The sequence below is a fragment of the Bombina bombina genome, chromosome 4 (assembly GCF_027579735.1).
Source record: "Bombina bombina isolate aBomBom1 chromosome 4, aBomBom1.pri, whole genome shotgun sequence".
In the NCBI taxonomy this organism is placed as follows: domain Eukaryota; kingdom Metazoa; phylum Chordata; class Amphibia; order Anura; family Bombinatoridae; genus Bombina; species Bombina bombina.
Genome location: NC_069502.1, coordinates 731,649,893 through 731,674,156, shown reverse-complemented (window position 1 = coordinate 731,674,156; position 24,264 = coordinate 731,649,893). Strand labels below are relative to the sequence as shown.

Sequence of the window (24,264 nt, the reverse complement as noted above, 5' to 3'; positions counted from 1 at the left end):
ACAAAACGGTGAAAAATGCAGCAATCCTTTAGAAATTTTCACAGTATGTACCTCAAGCCTTAATAAGATTGAACCACAAGTTTCAGAACGATTAACCCCTTAATGCCCAAACCAGAGCAGCTTAAAGCCAACACCCGGTTAAAATTACTACAGCACCTTGCCGCAGCCTTGATGTGGCCCTACCTGCCCTTAGGGATCAGATTTGGGGGAATATAGCTTCTTTAAGGCCCTCAAACAGCATCAGGACCCTCCATGTGAAGCAGCATGAACTTCTCTGGAATTCTAAGTGGGCATCTGAGGCGCGAAATTAGGCCCTTCCCACTCTACTCCGGAGCTGTGAGGCCTACTAAATCACTCCTAAGTGAATAAAAAACAGCCATGTGGGTAATAACCCCAGAAAGAACCCAAAAGGGCTTTCAAAGTGTCTTGCAGAACAATTTTTTCCTAGCTAAACAATCGATTGCCCTTAATGAGTGTTAACCAGTATATTAGCCCTATTATGTAAGCATTCAATTCCTTACTAAGTCTGTGAACATAGCTTACCCTCGCCTCATGGGGATATTGTCAGTCTCTTCTAGCATTATCTCAGTCTTGTCTAGAAATAAATGACTGAACATACCTTATTGCAGATCACCCTGCAAACTGTTCCCCCCAACTGAAGTTTTCTGGTACTCCTCAGTCCTGTGTGGGAACAGCAGTGGATTTTAGTTACAACATGCTAAAATCATTTTCCTCTCAGCAGAAATCTTCATCACTTTTCTGCTAGAGAGTAAATAGTACAAACCGGTACCATTTAAAATAACAAACTTTTGATTGGAGATAATAAAACTACAATTCTAACACCACATTCACTTTACCCTCCCGAGAGAGACCCTAGTGCTTAGAGCCGGCAAAGAGAATGACTGGGGGTGGAGCTAGAGGGGGAGCTATATGGACAGCTCTGCTGTGTGCTCTCTTTGCCACTTCCTGTAGGGAATGAGAATATCCCACAAGTAAAGGATGAATCCGTGGACTGGATACACCTTGCAAGAGAAAAGTAATCACAGAGAAAGTCTGCAATTTGCTTATCTCCTTCTATTATTCTACCATCAACTGTTTGCAAACCCTATGGTTATTATTGAGCTTATTTTGCAAACCAATGTAAACTGCGTTTATTAAACGTGAAAATAAAATTTCACCATTTGTAAAAGGGCAACAAAGAAACTTGTATTTTATTTATTGTTTAAAAGGACACTAAACCCACATTTTTTCTTTCATGATTCAGATAGAGCATGCAATTTTAAGCAACTTTCTAATTTACTCCTATTATCAGTTGTTCTTCGTTCTCGTGCTATCGTTATTTAAAAAGCAGGAATTTAAAGCTTAGGAGCCGGCCCATTTTTCGTTCAGAACCTGGGTAATGCTTGCTTATTGGTGGCTTAAATGTAGCCACCGATAAGTAAGCTCTACCAAGCTTTATATTCCTGCTTTTTAAATAAAGATAGCAGGAGAATGTAGAAAAATTTGATAACAGAAGTAAATTAGAAAGTTGCTTAAAGTCGCATGCCCTATCTGAATCATAAAAAAAAAAAAAATTGGGTTTAGTATCCCTTTAAGTGTGTAAATTCTACTGATATCTTACAAAAATTAGAAGTTAATAAACAAATAATAGTTAAAAGGACACTGTACCCAAAAAAATTATTTTGTAATTCAGAAAGAGCATGCAATTTTAAGCAACTTTCTAATTTACTCCTATTATCAATTTTTCTTCATTCTCTTGCTATCATTATTTGAAAAGAAGGCATCTAAGCTTTTTTTTGGTTTCAGTACTTTGGACAGCACTTTTTTATTGATGGATGAATTTATCCACCAATCAGCAAGGACAACCCAGGTTGTTCACCAAAAATGGGCCGGCATCTAAACTTACATTCTTGCATTTCAAATAAAGATACCAAGAGAAAGAAGAAAATTTGATAATACGAGTAAATTAGAAAGTTGCTTAAAATTTCATGCTCAATCTTAATCATGAAAGAAATTTTTTGGGTACAGTGTCCCTTTAAGTATTGATTTTTTTATGCTTCTATACTACAATACTATAATGTAAGCTTAAAATAAGTCTCATTATGTCCAAAAACATTATTACATTCATGAATAATCATTGTAATGATACAATTCCAAGGATCTGTTGTTAGCATTGGTATCATTTAAATCAAAGCAGAAAATATTTTAGAAAAGTGCACTGATTTGAAGCTTGAAAAAAAAGTGTGATAAGATGTGATGCCAAGCAATGATAAAAAATAAATTTTCAACAGGTGACAGATAAACTTTGTTGTTTGTTATGAAAAGAAATGTGTAAATGTTTCCTGGTGGTTTGTAAAAGCGTTATGAAAGGTCTCAATGTTAAATGGACAGTCTACTCCAAAATCTTTATTGTTTAAAAAGATAGATAATTCCTTTATTACCCATTCCCCAGTTTAACATAACCAAAACGGTTATAATAATACACGTTTTACCTCTGTGATTACCTTGTATCTAAGTCTCTGCAGACCCCCCCACATTTCAGTTCTTTTGACAGACTTGCATTGTATCCATTCAGTGCTGACTCATAAATAACTCCACGGGAGTGAGCATAATGTTTATCAATATGATGAACTAATGCACTCTCAGTGTTAAAATGCACTGAGATAAGAGGTGCCCTTCAAGGGCTTAGAAATTAGCATATGAGTCTACGTAGGTTTAGCTTTCAACAAAGAAAACTAAGAGAATAAAGCAAATGTGATGGTAAAATTACATTGGAAAGTCCTATGTGATTCATGAAAGTTCATTTTAACTGTTCCTTAAGTATTTGACAGTTTAAAGCGACATTAAGCACCAAATAAATGCTAGATAGAATGATTTATTAAAGCAAACATTAGCCTGAGAATAATATGCAGATGTATGTTTGTAATTATATTAGCTGTTTAAGTATTGAAAAAATAAGTGTAAGAATTTAGTGACCATAAAGCAGTAGATGCCACCATGTTAAAACCTAGGTTTCCTTCTCTACTAAGGCCAGTCTGGGAAAATTATAATTGGGGTGACAGAGTGTGGAAAATAGCAGTGTTAAGTAGAAATGTGTATACGGCTATTCGGGCCGTTCAGAATGCCAAAGATGGCGGATGCAAGCCGCATTCAGCAATTTTCAGAGCTGGATTTATTCTTGTGAAAGTGCAACACACTAAGATCTGAATTTGCATTGATGCACTGGAGATGACTTATACTACATGTTAAAGGGACAGTCTACACCAAAATGTTTATTGTTTTAAAATATAGATAATACCTTTTCCCAGTTTTGCATAACCAACACAGTTATAATATACTTTTAACCTCTGTGATTATCTTGTATCTAAGCCTCTGCAAACTGCCCCTTTTTTAAGTTCTTTTGACAGACTTGCAGTCTACCCAATCAGTGCCTGCTCCCAGGTAACTTATCGTGCACGAGCACAGTGTTATCTATATGAAATACGTGAACTAACACCCTCTAGTGGTGAAAAACTGTTAAAATGCAATCTGAAAGAGGTGGGCTTCAAGGTCTAAGAAATTAGCATATGAACCTCCTAGGTTAAGCTTTCAACTAAGAATACCAAGAGAACAAAGCAAAATTGGTGATAAAAGTAAATTGGAAAATTGTTTAAAATTACATGCTCTATCTGAATCATGAAAGTTTATTTTGGCCTAGACTGTCCCTTTAATTATCATTTTAATACCTTACTCTAACAAGTCTTACCCTCACCTGTTGCAAAATCAAGAGGTCCTGTATAAAGAAGTGTAGTATTTTTCCTATTATTGTTATATGCTTTATCTAATAGGAGGCACATCATTTAATTTTACATTTTTATTTTGAAATATTTAAATGAGAATTTAGATAAATGTATAAACCTTAACTAATCTGATTTAGATTATGTTTCAAGATTAAAGCTTCCTTGTTAAAACAAACAAACAAAAGAAAACTGGTCCACAAAGCCATGGCAAGGTCATTATTCTTGGTTTTCAAGCACACTGATGCCATATACACTTTTAATCACTGAATAGCCAGTAATGTGTACTCTTTTTTTCAGTAAAGCGAAAACAAGATACAATGGAATGTCAATTAAACAGGATGTTGTAAGAGGCACATAGAGCACATAAAGAACAGTGTTTTATTCATCAAGGGGCCCACTAACCACACTTTATGCAGTTGTATCTATAAGACCCTTTTATATTATATACAAAGGAACACTATAAATATAAATACAAAATCTACCATGGTAGCACTATTCTGAAGCACTGAATCAGACAAAGCTGCAAGGCTATGCAGAAATCTAACATTGCCAATGACATAATTTGATCTATAATTTTGAGATTTTATTATTTATATTTATTATTTATTATAATCATGAAAAAGGTTTATACCCTCATCTGTAAGACTGTCCACCAAAAACTGCCTTACAGTTCTATAGATAAGGTTCCTAATACTGGAATAAAAAGCTTATTGTGTAATTAAGCTACTAATACCCATAACGTTTTTTTTAGAAATGTTAATACTCTTTATCAAGAGGAAAAGTTTCTATGTCATTAATGTTTTACCTTTTACCATTTGCAATTAAACGTAGATATAAATCACATAAATAAAAATAATGCCAAAGTTTAAGTAATTGCAATCGAAGACACATTTCTGGCTTTCATTTCTCACTTAAACTTAACCACCCATAGAGGCTTATTTATCAAAGCATCAACTATGTTGCATTCGCGGGCGTCAATACGCTCGTCAAACATCGCCTAACATCGCGGTAGCGAATCTGAATACAATCTCCTTATTTATCAAAAAAGCCGTCAAAAACACGCACGTCAAGTATGGTGCGAAGAGCATCGGACTGGTGTTAACTAACAGTCATCATTGTTGCGGCTTTTCAGGCTTTTCCTAACTTTATTTATACCTTTGAATATTGTCCATGAACAAGCACATTTCTCTTTAGCACATTATTGTATATAGTGTAAATGTATTCTTTTTCTGAGCAGGACTAATTACGAATATAGCAAGTAGCGACCTATTTGGTGCAAAGTGGAGAGAGAATTGTTAGAATTATTTTTAAGATTGGACATACATATTTTAGTATGTATATACACACACACACACACATATATATATATATATATATATATATATATATATATATATATATATATGTGTGTGTGTTATGTCAGAAATCTTTTGCAAACATATTTATATGTCCCGAAGTTCCTTTTTTTTGTTCTAAACAATGTTGTCTGTCATATCTCTGTGTTTATTTATACCACTATATGTATATATTATTAATGTATTATTATTCTGAGCAGGAATAAGTTCGAATATAACATGTAATCAGAGTATCATATGTATTTATTTGAAATCTGTGGCTATTTTAAAGGGATAGGAAAGTGAAAATTTAAGTTGCACTAGTAGGAGCTAGCTGCTAATTGGTGTCTGCACACATTTGTCTCTTGTGATTGGCTAAATAGATGTGTTCAGCTAGCTGCCAGTAGTGCAATGCTGTTCCTTCAGCAAAGGATAACAAAAGAATGAAGCAAATTTGATAATAGAAGTAAATTGGAAAGTTGTTTAAAATTGTATGTTCTATCCAAATCATGAAATAATATTTTGGGGTTTCCTGTCCCTTTAAGAGCTGGGCCAGGTTTCTCTCTGCACCTGTCTAACCCCTCCTGATTGCAATCTATTTTAAAAAAAAACACCCCATTCACATGTGTTATAAAATGGCCTGGCATATAAGACATTTCTTACTGAAAAAGAAATTCAAGAGAAGGAAGAAATACACTGAACATATCATGACAGTAAAGAGGGGATTTTAATTTCTGCTGTATCTGAATTATGACAGTTTAATGTTAGGTGGGCTATCCCTTTGAGCTATCGGCTTAAGATTTTATTGAAACAAACATCAATTCGAATTTTAAAATCCTTGTCTAAAATATTACACTGTGTGTCCTAATGTCAGCATCAATGTTTATCTTTAATACTAATTTCCCATATACATACTTTCAAAGTATAATACGCAATGTAACAAATGGCACTTACAAGTTCTGATGAGTGATCAATGACAGAAGTACAATTTTATTCGTTAGTGATAGTTTATAATGTATATTTGAATCAGATTGGCTGATGTCATAAATCATGTGATTATGCATATTCCAATCAAAAGTGGTGGAAAAATTCACTAGTATGTGGGTTATTTAGGAGTTTGCGTCATAATTGGTGCAAAAAGTGTTGCATCGAATATGGCACGAAGTGGAGAGTGAGACTTGTATTACATGGGTTAAACGTGGTGCACATAGATTTTTTCAAAAAATAAAAAGGAAGTTAGCTATATTATGTTGTGTATTTATTTCATTTTTATCTCTATATCTATTAGTGCTACAAGTTTGGGGCAACACTTTGCACCAAATATGTAGAAATAATATTGTCCCCTTGCTTTGTAATGAGAGACAAAGTTGTAGCATAATCCATCAGTAGTAATGTATTTTTCATTTTTATCCCTATATCTACTAGTGCACTAAATGCGGAGCAATAATATTGTTTGATTTTTGAAGGGTATACATATTTAATAGTTTGTAATTTACTTTTATTAAGTAATATGCTTCATTGTCTTGCAGCATCGAACATAAGATTTCAGTGTTTTCCGACTCCCATTGAGTTCTATGGCATCCGCGACCTCAACAGTGGCGGATTGAAAGCTGCGCCTGATAAGACGCGAGCGTAATTGTTAATTTTTTGATAACTTCTTGACAGCTTCAAATTGTGTCGAATACAAGGGCAAATGCAGAGAATTATGCTTAAATTCCACGGGTTTTCAATGTGCATAAATCTGCGTCGAATTGAGACCGGCAAATTGTATGTTACGTTACAAATTTCAAATTATTCCGATCTTCAGACTTCATAACTATGGCGCATCAATCTCGCGACAACTACAAAATGGAATTCAAGCGCATTTTCAGTTGACACTTTGATAAATAGGCCTCATAGGCTTTAGACTACACAGGAAAATGCTATACCATCATACTCATTAACTTTTTATATAGCACCAGGACTTTTATAATTTTGAATCCAAACATTATAGGACTTTCATAGTTTAAGGGGAAAAATTTAATCAAACACAGTATTGCAACACTCTAGATGTCAACACAGAGTGACAGAGAAAAATGTCCCTATCAAGAATCAAGCTACCCAAACTTGAGGTTGATTAGAGGAGACACTCTAGGATATCGTAAGACATGTTTTAATAATTTTTCTTCTACAGGGTAACAAAATATGACAGACATGTAATGTTTGCTATAAAAACAATTCCTTGTGATATCACCATGGGATTGCTTATAAGGGTATGTGCATTTTATACATAACTAAAATTATAACCTATCCTATAACTTCAGCCAGGGCTTGATACTTTGGTTTATGGCCTGCCATAAAAAAGGGGTGGCTACCTTAATAGCCCACTCTGGAATAGTTCTAGTCAGAAAGCTGACCTCAGGAAAAAAATATTTAATGGGCAATTTAGCAAAATAATATTGTTATTTTACTTAGGAGGCTGCGGGCAAAATTGCGTTTGGCTATATTTCTGCAGCTACCTGGAACAGAAGCTATTCTAATAAAGTTATAGGATCTGTTATATTTCTCCTTTTTATTTTTTAAAAACTGTTTTGCTTTTGTGTGTATCTGTGTTAGTTCATTCTTTTCTTTATAAAAATGCACTGCAGCTCATTTTTTTGTTCATAATAAATGTTCCTTTTCCTTTCATCTAATATTTGAACCAAGTTACATAATAGACTATTGACAGCAATACTATCACCTAGATTTAGAGTTTTGTTGGTAAAGACCCGCGGTGCTAATGCTGCTTTTTTTTCCAGCGCACCCTTAAGACAACGCTGGTATTTAGAGTTGTCTGAGTGGCTGCGTTAGGCTCAGAAAAGGGAGCGTTGAACATAATTTAGCTCCACTTCAACCCTCAATATCAGCATTGCCTACGGTAGCGGTAAGCTGGAAAAACGTGCTCGTGCACGATTTCCCCATAGGAAACAATGGTGCTGAGCTGGCTGAAAAAAAACCTAACACCTGCAAAAAAGCAGCGTTCAGCTCCTAACGCAGCCCCATTGTTTCCTATTGGGAAACACTCTCTAAGTCTACACCTAACACCCTAACATGAACCCCAAGTCTAAACACCCCTAATCTTACACTTATTAACCCCTAATCTGCCGCCCCGCGCTATCGCTGACACCTACATTATAATTATTAACCCCTAACCTGCCGCTCCGGACACTGCCGCAACCTACATTATACTTATGAACCCCTAATCTGCTGCCCCCAACATCGCCGACACCTATATTATATTTATTACCCCCTAATCTGCCCCCCCAACGTCACTGTCACCTAACTACACTTATTAACCCCTAATCTGCTGACCGGACCTCGCCGCCACTATAATAAATGTATTAAACCCTAAACCGCCGCACTCCCAGCTCTCAAACACTATAATAAATTGTATTAACCCCTAATCTGCCCTCCCTAACATCGCCGCCATTTACCTACACTTATTAACCCCTAATCTCCCGCCCGCAACGTCGCCACTACTATAATAAAGTTATTAACCCCTAAACCTAAGTCTAACCCTAACCCTAACACCCCCCTAACTTAAATATAATTTTAATTAAACGAAATAAATTTACTATTATTAAATAAATTATTCCTATTTAAAACTAAATACTTACCTAGAAAATAAACCCCAATATAGCTACAATATAACTAATAGTTACATTGTAGCTATTTTAGGATTTATATTTATTTTACAGGCAACTTTGTATTTATTTTAACTAGGTACAATAGCTATTAAATAGTTAATAACTATTTAATAGCTACCTAGTTAAAATAAGTACAAAATTACCTGTAAAATAAATCCTAACCTAAGTTACAAATACACCTAACACTACACTATCATTAAATTAATTAAATAAATTACCTACAATTAGCTAAACTAAAATACAATTAAATAAACTAATCTATAATACAAAAGAAAACACACTAAATTACAGAAAATAAAAAAATATTACAAGAAGTTTAAACTAATTACACCTAATCTAAGCCCCCTAATAAAATAAAAAAGCCTACCAAAATAATAAAATGCCCTACCCTATTCTAAATTACAAAAGTAATCAGCTCTTTTACCAGCCCTTAAAAGGGCTTTTTGCGGGGCATTGCCAATCGTATTGAGCTTGCATTCTATTGGCTGATTGAAACAGCCAATAGAATGCGAGCTCAATACGATTGGCTGATTGGATCAGCCAATCGGATTGAACTTCAATCTGATTGGCTGATTGAATCAACCAATCAGATTTTTCCTACCTTAATTCCGATTGGCTGATAGAATCCTATCAGCCAATCAGAATTGAAGGGACACCATCTTGGACAATGTCACGTAAAGGTACCGTCATTGTGTTAGAAGACTCCGGATGAAAAGGATGGCTCCGCGTCAGCTCCTTGGAAGATGGCTCCGCTCCGGATGGATGAAGTTTGAAGACGCCGCCTGGATGAAGACTTCTACCGGATGAAGGACCTCCTCTGCGCACCTTGGATGAAGATTTCAGCCCGTTTGGGTGAAGACGACTCAAGGTAGGGAGATCTTCAGGGGGTTAGCGTTAGGTTTTTTTTAAGGGGGGTTTGGGTGGGTTAGAGTAGGGGTATGTGGGTGGTGGGTTTTAATGTTGGGGGGGGTTTCACAGGTAAAATAGCTGATTACTTTGGGGCAATGCCCCGCAAAAAAAACCTTTTAAGGGCTGGTAAAAGAGCTGATTAATTTTGTAATTTAGAATAGGGTAGGGCATTTTATTATTTTGGTGGGCTTTTTATTTTATTAGGGGGCTTAGATTAGGTGTAATTAGTTTACACTTCTTGTAATATTTTTTTTATTTTCTGTAATTTAGTGGGTTTTTTTGTATTATAGATTAGTTTATTTAATTGTATTTTAGTTTAGCTAATTGTAGGTAATTTATTTAATTAATTTAATGATAGTGTAGTGTTAGGTGTATTTGTAACTTAGGTTAGGATTTATTTTACAGGTAATTTTGTACATATTTTAACTAGGTAGCTATTAAATAGTAATTAACTATTTAATAGCTATTGTACCTAGTTAAAATAAATACAAAGTTGCCTGTAAAATAAATATAAATCCTAAAATAGCTACAATGTAACTATTAGTTATATTGTAGCTATCTTATGGTTTATTTTCTAGGTAAGTATTTAGTTTTAAATAGGAATAATTTATTTAATTATAGGAATATTATTTTGTTTTATTTAAATTATATTTATGTTAGGGGGTTGTTAGGGTTAGGGTTAGACTTAGGTTTAGGGGTTAATAACTTTATTATAGTAGCTGCTTCATTGGGGGTGGCAGATTAGGGGTTAATAATTGTAGGTAGGTGGCGGCGATGTTAGGGAGGGCAGATTAGGGGTTAATACAATTTATTATAGTGTTTGCGAGGCGGGAGTGCAGCGGTTTAGGGGTTAATACATTTATTATAGTGGCGGCGAGGTCTGGTCGGCAGATGGGGTTAATAAATATAATATAGGTGTCGGCGATGTTAGGGGCAGCAGATTAGGGGTTCATAGCTATAATGTAGGTGGCGGCGGTGTCCGGTCTGCAGATTAGGGGTTTAAAAATTTTATTAGAGAGTTTGTGATGTGGGGGGGCCTCGGTTTAGGGGTACATAGGTAGTTTATGGGTGTTAGTGTACTTTGTAGCACAGTAGTTAAGAGCTTTATGTTCTGGCGTTAGCCCATAAAGCTCTTAACTACAGACTTTTTTTGGCGGTAGGAGTCTTGTCGGTAGAGGGTCTACCGCTCACTTCTTCAAAGACTTCAAATACCAGCGTTAGGCAAATCCCATTGAAAAGATAGGATACGCAATTGATGTAAGGGGATCTGCGGTAGCCTGAAGTCGCGGTAAGAAAGTGAGCAGTAGACCCTTTCCTGCCTGACTCTAAATACCAGCGGGCATTAAAAAGCAGCGTTAGGACCCCTTAACACTGCTTTTGACGGCTAACGCCAAACTCTAAATCTAGGCCTATGTTTTTTTAGACTGATTTTTGTAAAAATGTGTTTTTGGATTTTTAATTTGTCAATCTATGTTTTTTCTTAGAATTTCCCATATAATAATCTTAAAGTGGTGGCAGCATAGAGATAGTTGTGTGTGGTTGTCAGTAAAGGGGAGTTTGGGCATTTTTCTAAGGTCTAGTACAGACTAGAGAGTGTTTGTTAACCCCTGCTCCCACTAAACTTAGTTACAAGTTACATGCTTGCCTGGAGTGGCTAGACTGTGATGAACTGGTTAAGGTGGAAAAGGTCAGTTATCCTTTTCTGTGACAAACTGGTGACTGTTGCAGGGTTGCTTAAACTCTATACACCACACCACTCATATACACTCCTATATCCTAATATTTTATTTATTAATTTTAATACAAATCAAGAATTACCATCCATGTGTCCCTAGCTTCTAGGTGGGATAAAATATGCATTAAAATTGATGTAGGAGGGGGTTTCAGGGGCAGATTTTCTAGTGTCTAAGGCAGCAGCAAACCTTAATATGCCACTGTCAACACACTATTCTTGGGCTCGTATTACAAGTTGAAAGTAATAGATTTGCTTGTGAGCGAAAGGGTTAGACGCACTTATATCTGGAGGTTGGATAGCACAAACCCCCTTTTCCTATAGACTTCTTTATGGAGCGCTCTTTTTGTATGCTATCCTAAAGATGTGCTAGGCCAAGAAATACTTTAAATTATGTATATACTGTATATATATATATATATATATTTAAAATATCTATATGGATATATATATATATATATATATATATATATATTGTATATATATATTTAGTGTGTAGAAAGATAGATAAAAAGATAGCTATAGATAAACATTGAAAACTAAAAAAATTAATTAAAGAAGAAAGGTATATAAAGTATTTATATTAACAAAAAAGCATTTACTTTATTTAAAAGGGATATTTTTTATGTCAAGGTGTTGATTGGAAAGGTCTCAAATGTGTAAATATGTGTGTATATTTTTATGTGTGTATGTATATATATGTTTAAATATGTATGTATGTGTGCGCATCAGACCGCTGTTTCTCTGCCCTGTTCTCTTTTGATCGGGGAGATAGACAGCTCCTGCCTGTGTGTGATTGGCTGTGTGTGGGCAGGGGGCAGGGTAGCATGCGATCGCACAGGAGTGCTCATGTGTAATGGTAAATGCGGGAAGTGGATTGCTACCCACCAGAAGAGAAGGCTGGTTAACAGAGGTGAATATGTCCACCCGTGGATGATAAATCGATTTCATAAACATTAATTTAAATAAAAAAACAATGTTTTACATTTATTTATTTATAAAATATTTTACCAGGAAGGATACATTGAGATTTCTCTCGTTTTCAAGTATATCCTGGGTCCACAAAACATTGCATTGATACAATAGGGTACAATAATACAAAAACAATATTAATACATAATATATGCAGAATTTAACATAGAACAGGTAGGAAATATATAATCAACCATGACAGGTGCATTCTGTTTTGAGATATATAGAGAGGGATCTCTTAAATGATTTTAGACTTGGGGAAGGTTTGAAAGTGTGCGGGAGGTCGTTCCATAATTGTGGCGCTCGGTAGGAAAAGGAGGATCAAGCTGCTTTCTTTTTGTACTGAGGCAAACTAAATAATGTGCTTGTACTGGATCGGAGGTTATAGGAGGTGGGAATAGCCGGGAGAGTATTCTGCTCAGGTAGAGTGGGAGCTGGTGCAATGCTGAATACGGAGAGCATATTGCTCTCCGCATTCAGCGATGTCTTGCGGATCTGATCCGCACTGTCGGCCATAATCTTCTTAATCAAGTTTATTTTCCCAATTAAAGAGAGAGGTAATTTTTGCCAACTTTGCAGAATATTTTGCAGTTTTATGAACAAATCTTTCATATTTAAAGTATACCATTCCCTCGGGGCTATTAAGGTTTTGTTCAACCACAACAGTGGTTCAAATTTATTTTATAGCCAGATATTGCACAAAATGAGTTAAAGGGACACTTAACCCAACTTGTTTCTTTTATGATTCAGATAGAGCAGTCAATTTTTAGCAACTTTCTAATTTACTCCTATTATCATTTTTTTTTGTTCTCTTTGTATCTTTATTTGAAAAAGCAGGAATGAAATCTTAGGAGCCAGACCATTTTTGGTTCAGAACCCTGGATAGCCCTAAGAGAATGAAGAAAAATTGATAATAGGCGTAAAATAGAAAGTTGCTTAAAATTGCCTGCTCTATCTGAATCATGAAAGAAAAAATGTGGGTTTAGTTTGCCTTTAAATATTTTAAACTTGTAATCCACATTTAACAGGTAAATTGGCTATGGATTCATGTTCTCAGGCTCCTTTCATTTTTGAAGGATAAGAGTATTTATAGCCCTAGTGAAATTTTTAGACATAGATAAATTATTGATAAAATAATCATTAAAAAGACTCATCAAAATTGGTTCAATTTCAACTCTTAATATCCTATAAAATTCAAGTGACATTTGATCAGGTGCTGGAGCTTTATTAAGAGCAGCAGCATTGTGTGAGGCAGCAACTTCTTTCTCATTAATCCTATCTAACCTGGCTCTGTCAGTAGTAGGTATTTTAACATTAGACCAAAACTTAAATCTATTATCAAGATTTATCTGAGGGGTATAATATAGCTTTTTTATAAAACTGGTAGAAGGCTCTGTTGATATCTAATGGTTCAGTGTATCTCTTTCCATCAACCTTGAATGCTTCAATTATATTCTACTTCTTAGCTAATTTAACACATTTTGCAAGGTACTACCCAATTTTGTTACCATATTTTAAAAATCTAGCCCTTCCTTTGAATTCTGTTCTGTGTGTTTCTTGATGTAGAAATAAATCTCTTTCTTTCTTAGCTGATGAGTATCTATCCCAGCTCTTACATGTTCAGAGGGCTAGATAGGTGTTGTAAGCTCTTGTCACTTGATTATTATTTTTTTATTATTATTATTTTTTATTATTGGAGGTTCAAATCAAGGCATACAGATATCAGAAGACAATGAGACATAAGAATGGTACAAATTATGCAGCACAGACTACAGAGTCAAATTCAGCGGAAATATTGTACAGCTAGTATGCCAAACAATGTACCACCCCCTACATGACACTAGAGGACATTTTTGGTCCTCACAACCATAGAGCAAACTTACAAGGGGGTTATTTGATCAAAGGAGACCACTTTTGGATATCATAGACCAGACATAATTTTTCTATTTTACAAAAGAAAGAAAAGAGAAGAAACAAAACCTCTTTGACATTTTCTGAGAGTACCATTAAGTACAACTTGCAACTATTGGGCCTACTAGACTGCTAGAGCTTTGTATTATTTAATCTATAACTAAAAAAATAAATAAAGGATACAAGCACATTTATTCCACCTTGGTAGTGGTTCCATAGCTAGTTAGCAATCTAATGAAAAAGGGAGGATAAGGGGTATTTAGGGTGAGGGTGTAGGTGACCGGGCAAAACATAAGGGGATATATTTCTACAGATGAAAGTGTGTAAGGAACATACAAGTCTTTAAATATTCATATTTGATGAATAAAAATGTACCTGAAGGTTTCTTTCCTCATTATTGTCTCCCACTGCCCTTTACACAGGCCACTCTTGAACCTCATCATTATGGGTTTACTACGAGCAGGGATTAGCATTATATAAAGACACTTAAACAATCAAATGCATCCCAGAACACTATTAAAGGGCCAGTAAACATAGAAAATAATGTTATATAATTCTGCACATAGTGCAGAATTATACAACATTATTTTAGTGCTAGCATTATGTGACCTAATATTGCTGGGCATTTTTTATTAAAAAAGAGTTTTTTTTCAGACCCGCCCTCTGCGCTCTACTGAGCGGGTCCGGTTTTCCCTCAGAGCGCATCTGGCCAGCTGTCTAGTCACAGCCCGGCCCGACTGTGCCATTACACTCAATGTAGCTCGCTCCCGCTGTCAGACAGAGCAGGAGCAAGCTACATTGAGTGTAATGGCGCCTGTAAAATAAAAGTAAACTCTAAGATAGCTACAATGTAACTATTAGTTATATTGTAGCTAGTTTAGGGTTTATTTTATAGGTAAGTATTTAGTTTTAAATAGGAATTATTTAGGTAATAATTGTACGTTTTATTTATATTTATTTTAATTATATTTAAGTTAGGGGGTGTTAGGGTTAGGGTTAGACTTAGGTTTAAGGGTTAATAAATTTAGTATAGTGGCGGCGACGTTGGCGACGGCAAATTAGGGGTTAATAAATGTAGGTAGGTTTCAGCGATTTTAGGGGTGGCAGATTAGGGGTTAATATTTAACTAGTGTTTACGATGCGGGAGTGCAGTGATTTAGGGGTTAATATGTTTATTATACTGGCGGCGATGTCCGGAACGGCAGATTAGGGGGTTAATAATTTTATTTTAGTGTTTGCAATGCGGGAGGGCCTCGGTTTAGGGGTTAATAGGTAGTTTATGGGTGTTAGTGTACTTTTTAGCACTTTAGTTATGAATTTTATGCTACAGCTTTGTAGCGTAAAAATCATAACTACTGACTATAAAATGCATTAGGAATCTTGGAGGTAGAGGGTGTACCGCTCACTTTTTGGCCTCCCAGGACAAACTCATAATATCAGCGCTATGCAAGTCCCATTGAAAATAGACTTTACAAAATTTACGTAAGTTGATTTGCGTTAAGGCCAAAGAAGTGTGCGGTACACCTATACCTGCAAGACTTGTAATACCAGTGGGCATTAAAAAGCAGCGTTAGGACCTGTTAACACTGCTTTTTAAGCTTTCTGCAAAACTCGTAATCTAGCCGTATGTGTTAATTTACAAGTTTAATGAGCCCCAGGGTTTTATAAGGAGTAAAATAATCCAAGCTCACAGTGTTTGTCTTTTTGTTTTTCCCAAGTCAGGATAATTGGTCAAAAGACTTGAGTATTAGTTCCGGGTCTCAGATCAGTCTCAACCCACACCTTGTCTCTCAACAAGAGGAACGCTGGCCAAGGCACGCAGTCCTAAGCACAAAGACACCCAGATCCAGAGATCCCTCTTCTGCATGCGGCCTGCGACCACATAACTCCGGTCTCCATAAGCAGAGAAAAGTTCCATACCTGTGATGCTTCCAACCCCAACAAAGTCTGTGCATGGGCGAAGAACTACCCAGTGAAGATCGAAGAGCCCAGGAGCAGCGGGGCCCATGTCCCATATGTTCCTCTGCAGAACGCCATCCTCGGCCACCGCACAGACATTATCCCACATGGGAGGTGGCACAGTCAACACGTCCCTTGCCAGAGACATAATTTTCATCGGGTAGGTGAGTACGAGCCGTGGGGGTTCCACAGGGTAGTGCGTATTTTCACCACTGCTATTCGTTATCACCAGTGTTCCCTCCATATTGATGTTTGCTGCCGGGCTCAGGGTAAAAGATGGGCATGCCCCTTTATTACACGGAACTTCAGCCGCCATTACTGTAAACTCACCGGGAGGAGGAGCAGGTTCCTCCATCTCCCCAAATTTCTCTCTGTTTTCTACTCTCCCTTTAAAACAGGTATCGAGTAGCTGGTGCAGTTTTTGGAAGTGCTCTTCTAGCAGTACTAGCAGTGCCTCCTCTATTGTCTTCTCTATGGTAGAAAGTAGTTTACACTACGGAATAAGTGGTGACGGCTCTGGCTAGAAAGGTCGTACTTGTTATCCTATTCCAGGATATCGTAACCCTGGAGTTTGGGGGGGTAGTATTACGGCAGCCCCAGACCTACGCTCCAGATCCCATATAGGAACTTCTTCTATATCAGAACTCACTGCGTAGATGCAGAAGTTTGTTAAAATGGCTTCCAATCTTGAGAAGAAGTTTGTCACGTAGCTGACTCAACAAACATAGGCATGAGCTTTGTCAAAATATCTACTCTTAGAGTATAGCTGTTAACAGTAATAAATAGCTGCTTCAGAATAATAAATATCAAGATTTACTATGAAAACTCATATAAATAGTTGCAGGCTCAGAGAGCTTCATTGAGACAAGTCTTGCCGCATTGAGTGTAGGCTCCGCGTCCTCCCTTGTCACTTGATTATTTAATTGCTCTTCTCTACCTTTATTTTTCTTTTTAAATCCCACCATATAACTTTTAATATCCCCATTAAGTACTACTTTTGCTGCTTCCCAAAATATCTCAATTTAAGAGAAGTAATCTTTATTCTAATTATAATAGTCCTTCTATTTACTTTTAAGAAATTGTAAAAAAAAAATTTTTATTAAGCATAAATTTTGAAAAATAAAAATTGTGAGTCTGATTTTTAATATTCAAAAGTGGGATATTCAGAGATATTGGAGACATCTGAGCTCTAGATACACATTTGAAACCTTTAAGGTCTGGGTTTTATATTCGCAAGATATTGTTTCATTTGTTTTAAAAAATTAAAATGGTTAAGTACCCTAGAGACAGAATTCCCCATATTACTATTCCGATATCTATTAGTAAGACTGATATGATAAATTGGAATTTTAAGCTCAATATTGAAATCTCCCCCAACTATTAGATAGTGTATGAGAGAAGCTTAGTCTGAAGTTTTAAGCAAACAATCTAAATCTAAATTATTTGGGCCATATGTATTACAAATAGAAAATAATATACCTTTAATTTCTATTTTAATAATTGCATATTTACAGTCAGCATCAATATCTATTTTCAGAATTTAATATTCTAGATTTTTACATATTAGCAAAGCCACTCCTCTTTTTCTATCTGGACAACGAGTGTCAATCACGTCTCCTACCCAGTTACTTCTAAGTTTGTCAAGTTTATCTTTCTTTAAACTGATTTTGTGGATTTGAGCTATATCCAAATTGTTACATTTTTAAGATGTTTTATAATAGCCTTCCTTTTGATAGGAGAGGTGATGCCACCAACATTCCAATATCTCATTTTAGAGAAACATTATTCATGATGTAGATCTAGGTAGAAGCTCTTTCGAGAGGGACCTGCAGAAAAATCTGCAGAAAAATCTTGAACTATAAAGACTTTTTTACCCTCCACTGAAAGTTGATTTTCTACTTTTGTGTAATATCTTAAGATCTTATTTTTAAAATTCAGCAATTTTGCTATAATAGGTCTAGGTATAGCTTCCTGCATCTTTAGCATTTTTTATGATATTTCCTATTCTGTGGACTCTCTCAACAATAATTGTAGTTTCAGATATGGGGTAGTGAAACCATTTTAACAATTCTATAGTGATTAGTTTATTTAAGTCCACATATGTTTCAGATATGCCTATTATCCTAATATTGTTCCTGCAAGATCTGTCTTCTAATGAACTAATCCTGTCTTGGAGTGTTTGCAGCATTAAACTATTTTCTTTTATTACTTTATCTTGGAGATTTGTTAAGTCTTCAAAATCAGATATCCTTTTATCAGCCTCAGTTATTCTTAGGGGTAGATTTACCATTGTCTGTCTGACATGATACGCTGTAGCGTTTCATGTCCAACAGTATACGCTGTCGGCATTTATCATTACACTAGCAGGGGGTGTCAATCAGCCTGATTGTATAGGATCGGGCGGATTGAAGACCGCAATCTCAGAGGCAGCGGACAAGTTATGGAGCAGCGGTCTTTAGACCTGAAGGCTCGGGCGGAAACAAGGGGAACAAGGGCCATTTGGGGTGTCAATCATCCCAATCGGATTGCTGTCCCCCACCTCAGAGTTATGTTTCTGGAGAGACTGAAGGCTCGCACGGAAACTGCTGCATTTCTAGCATAATAAATCGTAGACCTCTGCTACACCAACTTTTTGTGCATATTAATGATATGACTGTTGTTATTTTTACCCTTTTGTTTAATAAATTTGATGCTCTTAACTTTTAATTGTTCCTCTGCCTCGCATTTTTTGTGCTTGTGGATTGGATAATAAATTGACCCCTTAAGGTCTGACAATTTACCTAAGACTGCAATAATTTTATAATTTGAAAAACTGAATTCAGTTTACATAATATTTTGTGTTAATAGATAAACAAAGGTTATAATGATGATACACAAGCATACACAATAGAAGATCACTTTCAGTAAATAAAGACGAGACAGGGAAGGCAAACTGGGGCAAAAAAATTATACTTCATAACAAGGATTGATACAACACTGTTGTCGTATAGTACTCCAGGCACAGGCACTGTTCTGAGCCTTACTAGGTATATTTTTAAACAAAGAATACCAAGAGAAAAAATAACATTTGATAATAGGAAAACTGCAATGTTGTTTTCTTGCTCTCTATGAATGATTACAGTTTAATTTTGAGTTTCACGTCATTTTTAAGATTTTAATAGTGCCATTTTCCTATATGACAATGTAAAAAATAGAATGCACAGATGCCCATTATTACAATCAAGTGCATAGAGGATGCTATATTTTCTTCTGATTAATCCGGTATGGTAATTTATGAATACTGCTCCCCACTTTCACTTTGAAGAAAATTTGTTCTCAGTTAAATTAGTTGTATAAGTATGTTTTGTTTCTCAGCTTGTATAATAGGTACCAGTGCATCGTTTTTAAATGTGGGAACATTTGACTCACTCTCCAGACCCCCAATTACAAAATAAAACCGTGAATAGGGATGAATGGGGGGAAATTGTTAGGGCTACTACCGAGATGGTTTAACCCCATACTATTTACCCTTAAGTTTTAGAGAAGTGCTCAGGACACATTTACATGGAAATGTTATAGGTGTGATATCAAACCTGTCAGTATATGGCTGGGTTATAACACAATATATTTAATAATTATCCTTTAAACTAAACCCCAAAAATATGCATATACTAAGACAATAAAATTAATATAAATTCCTGAATTCTTTTTTATTAGTTAATATCTATGAACACATTGAAATATATTTGTAGGAACAAGAATATGAATCAATACTATACACATTTAAAACTATTAAAATATGCTATGCAAATCTCATTAAATTTACCTTTTTCACAATAGCCTTCCAAATCAGAGATGCATTTAAAATATCACAATGAGACTAAGATATAATCCACTAACATTCAGATTGGTACAATTAACTATGTAGTCACAATTGATTCTAACACAATTCTAATTAGGACACTAAAAGCACATATAACAGTCACTTTGAATGCCAATTTATCTAACTGAAATAAATTCTTAGTTACTTATAATTAAGGCAATTCTAAAATATATGTATATATATATATATATATATATATATATATATATATATTTGCACAGATGAATTATCTAGCATTAAGGATATATGTTTAACTATACACAGGCTAATAAATACTAATTTTAAAATACTTAGTGCTTCTTTAAATCTATTAACTATAATTTGACTATGATTTTACCAATAATCTTTGTTTAAAATATTAAAAGTTAGAACAACCATACATCACCAGTTTGAACCAAATTGTAGTTCAATCTCCCAAAAACTTCTTTGTTTATCCAATTCACCTCAGAATACCAAAATTGAGTTTTTGCATGTGGAAAAGAAGGTAGCTATTATGCCTTTTGTAACTGTATGTAACGCAGCCACGTTTTTATCAGTCACAGTTTTTGCACACAGACAGCCCCCATGCTTAGGGTTTTTATCATGTGATATTACTCCACCCCTTTTTGTTTTGTACCATCACTGATGAATTGGATAGGCCCATTGCAGATCCTTGTCCCTTCTGATTGGACAACCTGGGATATATGGTTGCTAGGGAAAAATGCATCTTTGTTAACAACCAATTATCTTTTGGCTGTAATTCTTGCATCGCAACACCGGGTTTTGGCCATCGGGGGGCAACATGACAAACAAACAGATTCATTTAACTATTTCTAACATTTTTAACAATGTAATACATTCTTATAAAGTGACTATTTATCAGACCATAACTTTTTGCATCAATCACTTACAATGTTAATTATAGATGGGGTAGTATCATATCATTTTTCTGATTATCCTGATACCAAACACATTTTGTTTTTAACATTATATTATATCAAAGTACTGTAATTTATACTGCTAACTGATTAGCTTAAAATCCATTTAAAATATCACCAGGTAATTTCCCCACATTTATATACAAACACAGCATGTTTCATATTCAGTGTACTTCTTCCTGAATATATAGATTTATGCCCATGACCACTTGTTGTCTGCAATCAAAGAAATAATTGTTAGAAATGTTTAAGCATTCATATGTCTATTTGCAATATTATCAATGTAGTTATTATTCAATAAAGCAATTATTTATTTAATATAATATGTCCCAGCTCAATATATATATATATATATGTGTGTGTGTGTGTGTGTGTGTGTGTGTGTGTCTGTTATTTGAGTTATTTCAAATTCAAATGGAAAACTGGCATCATTCCTTTTGCAGCATTCATCCAAAATATCACTATTAGTCATTGCCTTTTTAGGTCCCTAAATATCCATATTCATGTGTTCATATTTAATATTATATAAGATGTAATTTCAATGAATTTTAAAGTTACAACCATATATTTTCTGTGTAGCTAGTAATACAGACATGTATTTGATGCTTAGGGGCAATTAACAAGCCTCTGCTAATTACCATTTCCTTTGGATTTTGACCAGCTTTTCACTGCTGATTACAGACTCAGTGTCCCTCTCACCACAGGTACCAATTTGCATCGAAGTGTGAATGGTCCTTTTCCACACAATGTGTCACCTTTACCAGACCACTAGGCTACTCTGTAAGGAGTAGGACATTTTATCACACATTTCCAGGTAGTGACCATATGGTCTTTTGAAATGGCCCAATGGTCCTATCCTATCTCAAGTCCTAAAACTCTGCTCTTTCTCAAAATCACTTTAACAACATTCCTTTTGAAGTGACTTTGTGATCCATCCTGTGTAATCACAGAAGTGGGGGAGGATTGAATTTGGTCAGTCAAAGCATTTAATGTTTTATGAATGAATGAACCATTTGGTACTGATTAGCCAAATATATATATATATATATATATATATATATATATATATATATATATATATATATATATATATATATATATGAATCTTTACATATACCTTGACAAACCAAATGTTCTTCAGAGTACTGAATAAGGAAATTGTTTACTAAGTCACAAAAACAGGCCTGATATTCTGGGTCAATGTAAAAATGCTTTGCAGCATCATAGAATAGCTCAGCATTGATTTATTTTATTTTTTGATTGTCAAACAAACATAATATTATTTTAATATATACTTAATATAATTTTTTATTTGCTTATTTAATTTTTTGTTTCATTCTTTAGTTTGATGTATAGAATTTGTTATCATGATACAAGCCAGTAAAAATATATATTACAATAAATAAAAAGGAAGGTAGACAATGTTTTTGTTATAATTTTGGAGAATCAGCTACTAAGACCTCCTATTATTAATATTTTTAGATTTCAGTCTCAGATGAAGAGGTTGTCAATCCAAGATGCATGGACCTTGTAAGAACTCCACAGATAAGAAAATGTACTTTAGTGCTCATGTTTGCCTGGTAAGAACTGAATTTTCTTTTTTACACAGATAAAAAAACAGTCCATAATTTCTCTAAAAATAACAAAATTTAGATTTCAACCTAAAATATTTCAGAGTAATCAGAGTTATTTGAAGTTCTGCTACATAAAACGGTCCAAGAACATCTAGGTATACTGAGGCTAATTATTTAGGTTTCCATAAAATGATAATCTAAGCTCTCCATTTATAAAACATATTTGCCTCAAAACTACCCCATGGGGCCGAATTATCATTTTGAGGACGGACATAATCCGGATCATGTCCGCCACACATCGATAAATGCCTACAGCATACGCTGTTGGCATTCATCATTGCACAAGCATTTCTTGTGAAATGCTTGTGCAATACTGCCCCCTGCACATTCGCGGCCAATTGGTCGCTAGAGGGAGTCTCAATCAACCCGATCGTATCTGATCGGACTGATTGCTGTCCGCCACCTCAGAGGTGGGGGACGAGTTATGGAGCAGCAGTATTAAGACCGCTGCTTCTTAACTCCTGTCTCCTGTTTATTTTTGCTTACCAAAAAATAAGCAAAAATTTGCCTAAAATTTGTATTTATAAAATGATTTGAGGCATTAACAGTAATGATAGGATTTCTTAAATAAACTTGCCAGATCAGAGAGCCTTGAAGAATCAGGCCCTAGGTGAAAACTCAAGGGGGTCAATTTATCACTGCTCCATAACCTGTCTGCCTGCTCTGAGGCTGCAGACAGAAATTAACCCGATCTAATACGATCGGGTTGATTGACACCCCCTGCTAGTGGCCAATTGGCTGCAAATCTGCAGGGGGCGACATTTCACCAGCAGTTCACAAGAACCGCTGGTGCAATGATACGCTGTTGACATTTATCAATGTGCAGCGGACATGATACGCTACATCGTATCATGTCCGCTCGCACATTAATAAATTAACCCCATGGTGTGAACATGATCAAATAGATTCTCTATTATTTTTATTTAAGGTAGACTGGGCTTAAAATGGTAAGGGAGCATTATAACCCCTCCTTTTATGTGCTCTAAAGTCTGGTATTTCTTGAATACTTTTAATAACATCTATACATAATATACATTGATAATGTTACATAATATGACTTATCTTTTGCATCAACTGAATGTAAAGGAGATGGTAAGCACTGTCAGTGACAGAATGGTCACTGTCAAATGAAATGTGAATCTTAAAGGGACATGAAGCTCAAAATGTTTCTTTCATGAGTCATACAATTTTAAAAAATGTAAGATGAACACATTTGGTCAAGCCAATGACAATAAAAATATATGTGTAGGTACCAATCAGCAACTTTCAGTACTGCATTGCTTCTCCTGAGCCTACCCAGGTATGCTTTTCAACAAAGAATACCAAGAAAACCTAGCAAATTAGATCATAGAAGTAAATACAAAAGTTGTTTAAAATTACATGCTCTATCTGAATCATGAAAGTTTAATTTTGACTTTACATTCCCTTTAACTTTTATAAAGCATTACTTTTTTATTTAATTTACAATTCCAAGATAGTTTAATCCCTTTGATATACTAGTTAGTTTTGAAAGTAATATTAAAAAAAATATTTTAAGGCAAAGTAATTATTATTAATTATTCACATATTTATAAATATTCTAGAAGAACA

General features: G+C 35.0%; 1 protein-coding gene across 1 annotated transcript in view; it reads left to right on the top strand.

Annotated features, from left to right (window-relative positions):
* Nucleotides 1-24,264, top strand: part of SLC22A3 (solute carrier family 22 member 3) — a 411,481-nt gene that overhangs the window by 339,731 nt on the left and 47,486 nt on the right. The window contains exon 6 of the mRNA XM_053710942.1: nt 22,523-22,620. Within this exon, the coding sequence (XP_053566917.1) occupies nt 22,523-22,620 (98 nt within the window). The remainder of the gene's footprint in view (nt 1-22,522; nt 22,621-24,264) is intronic.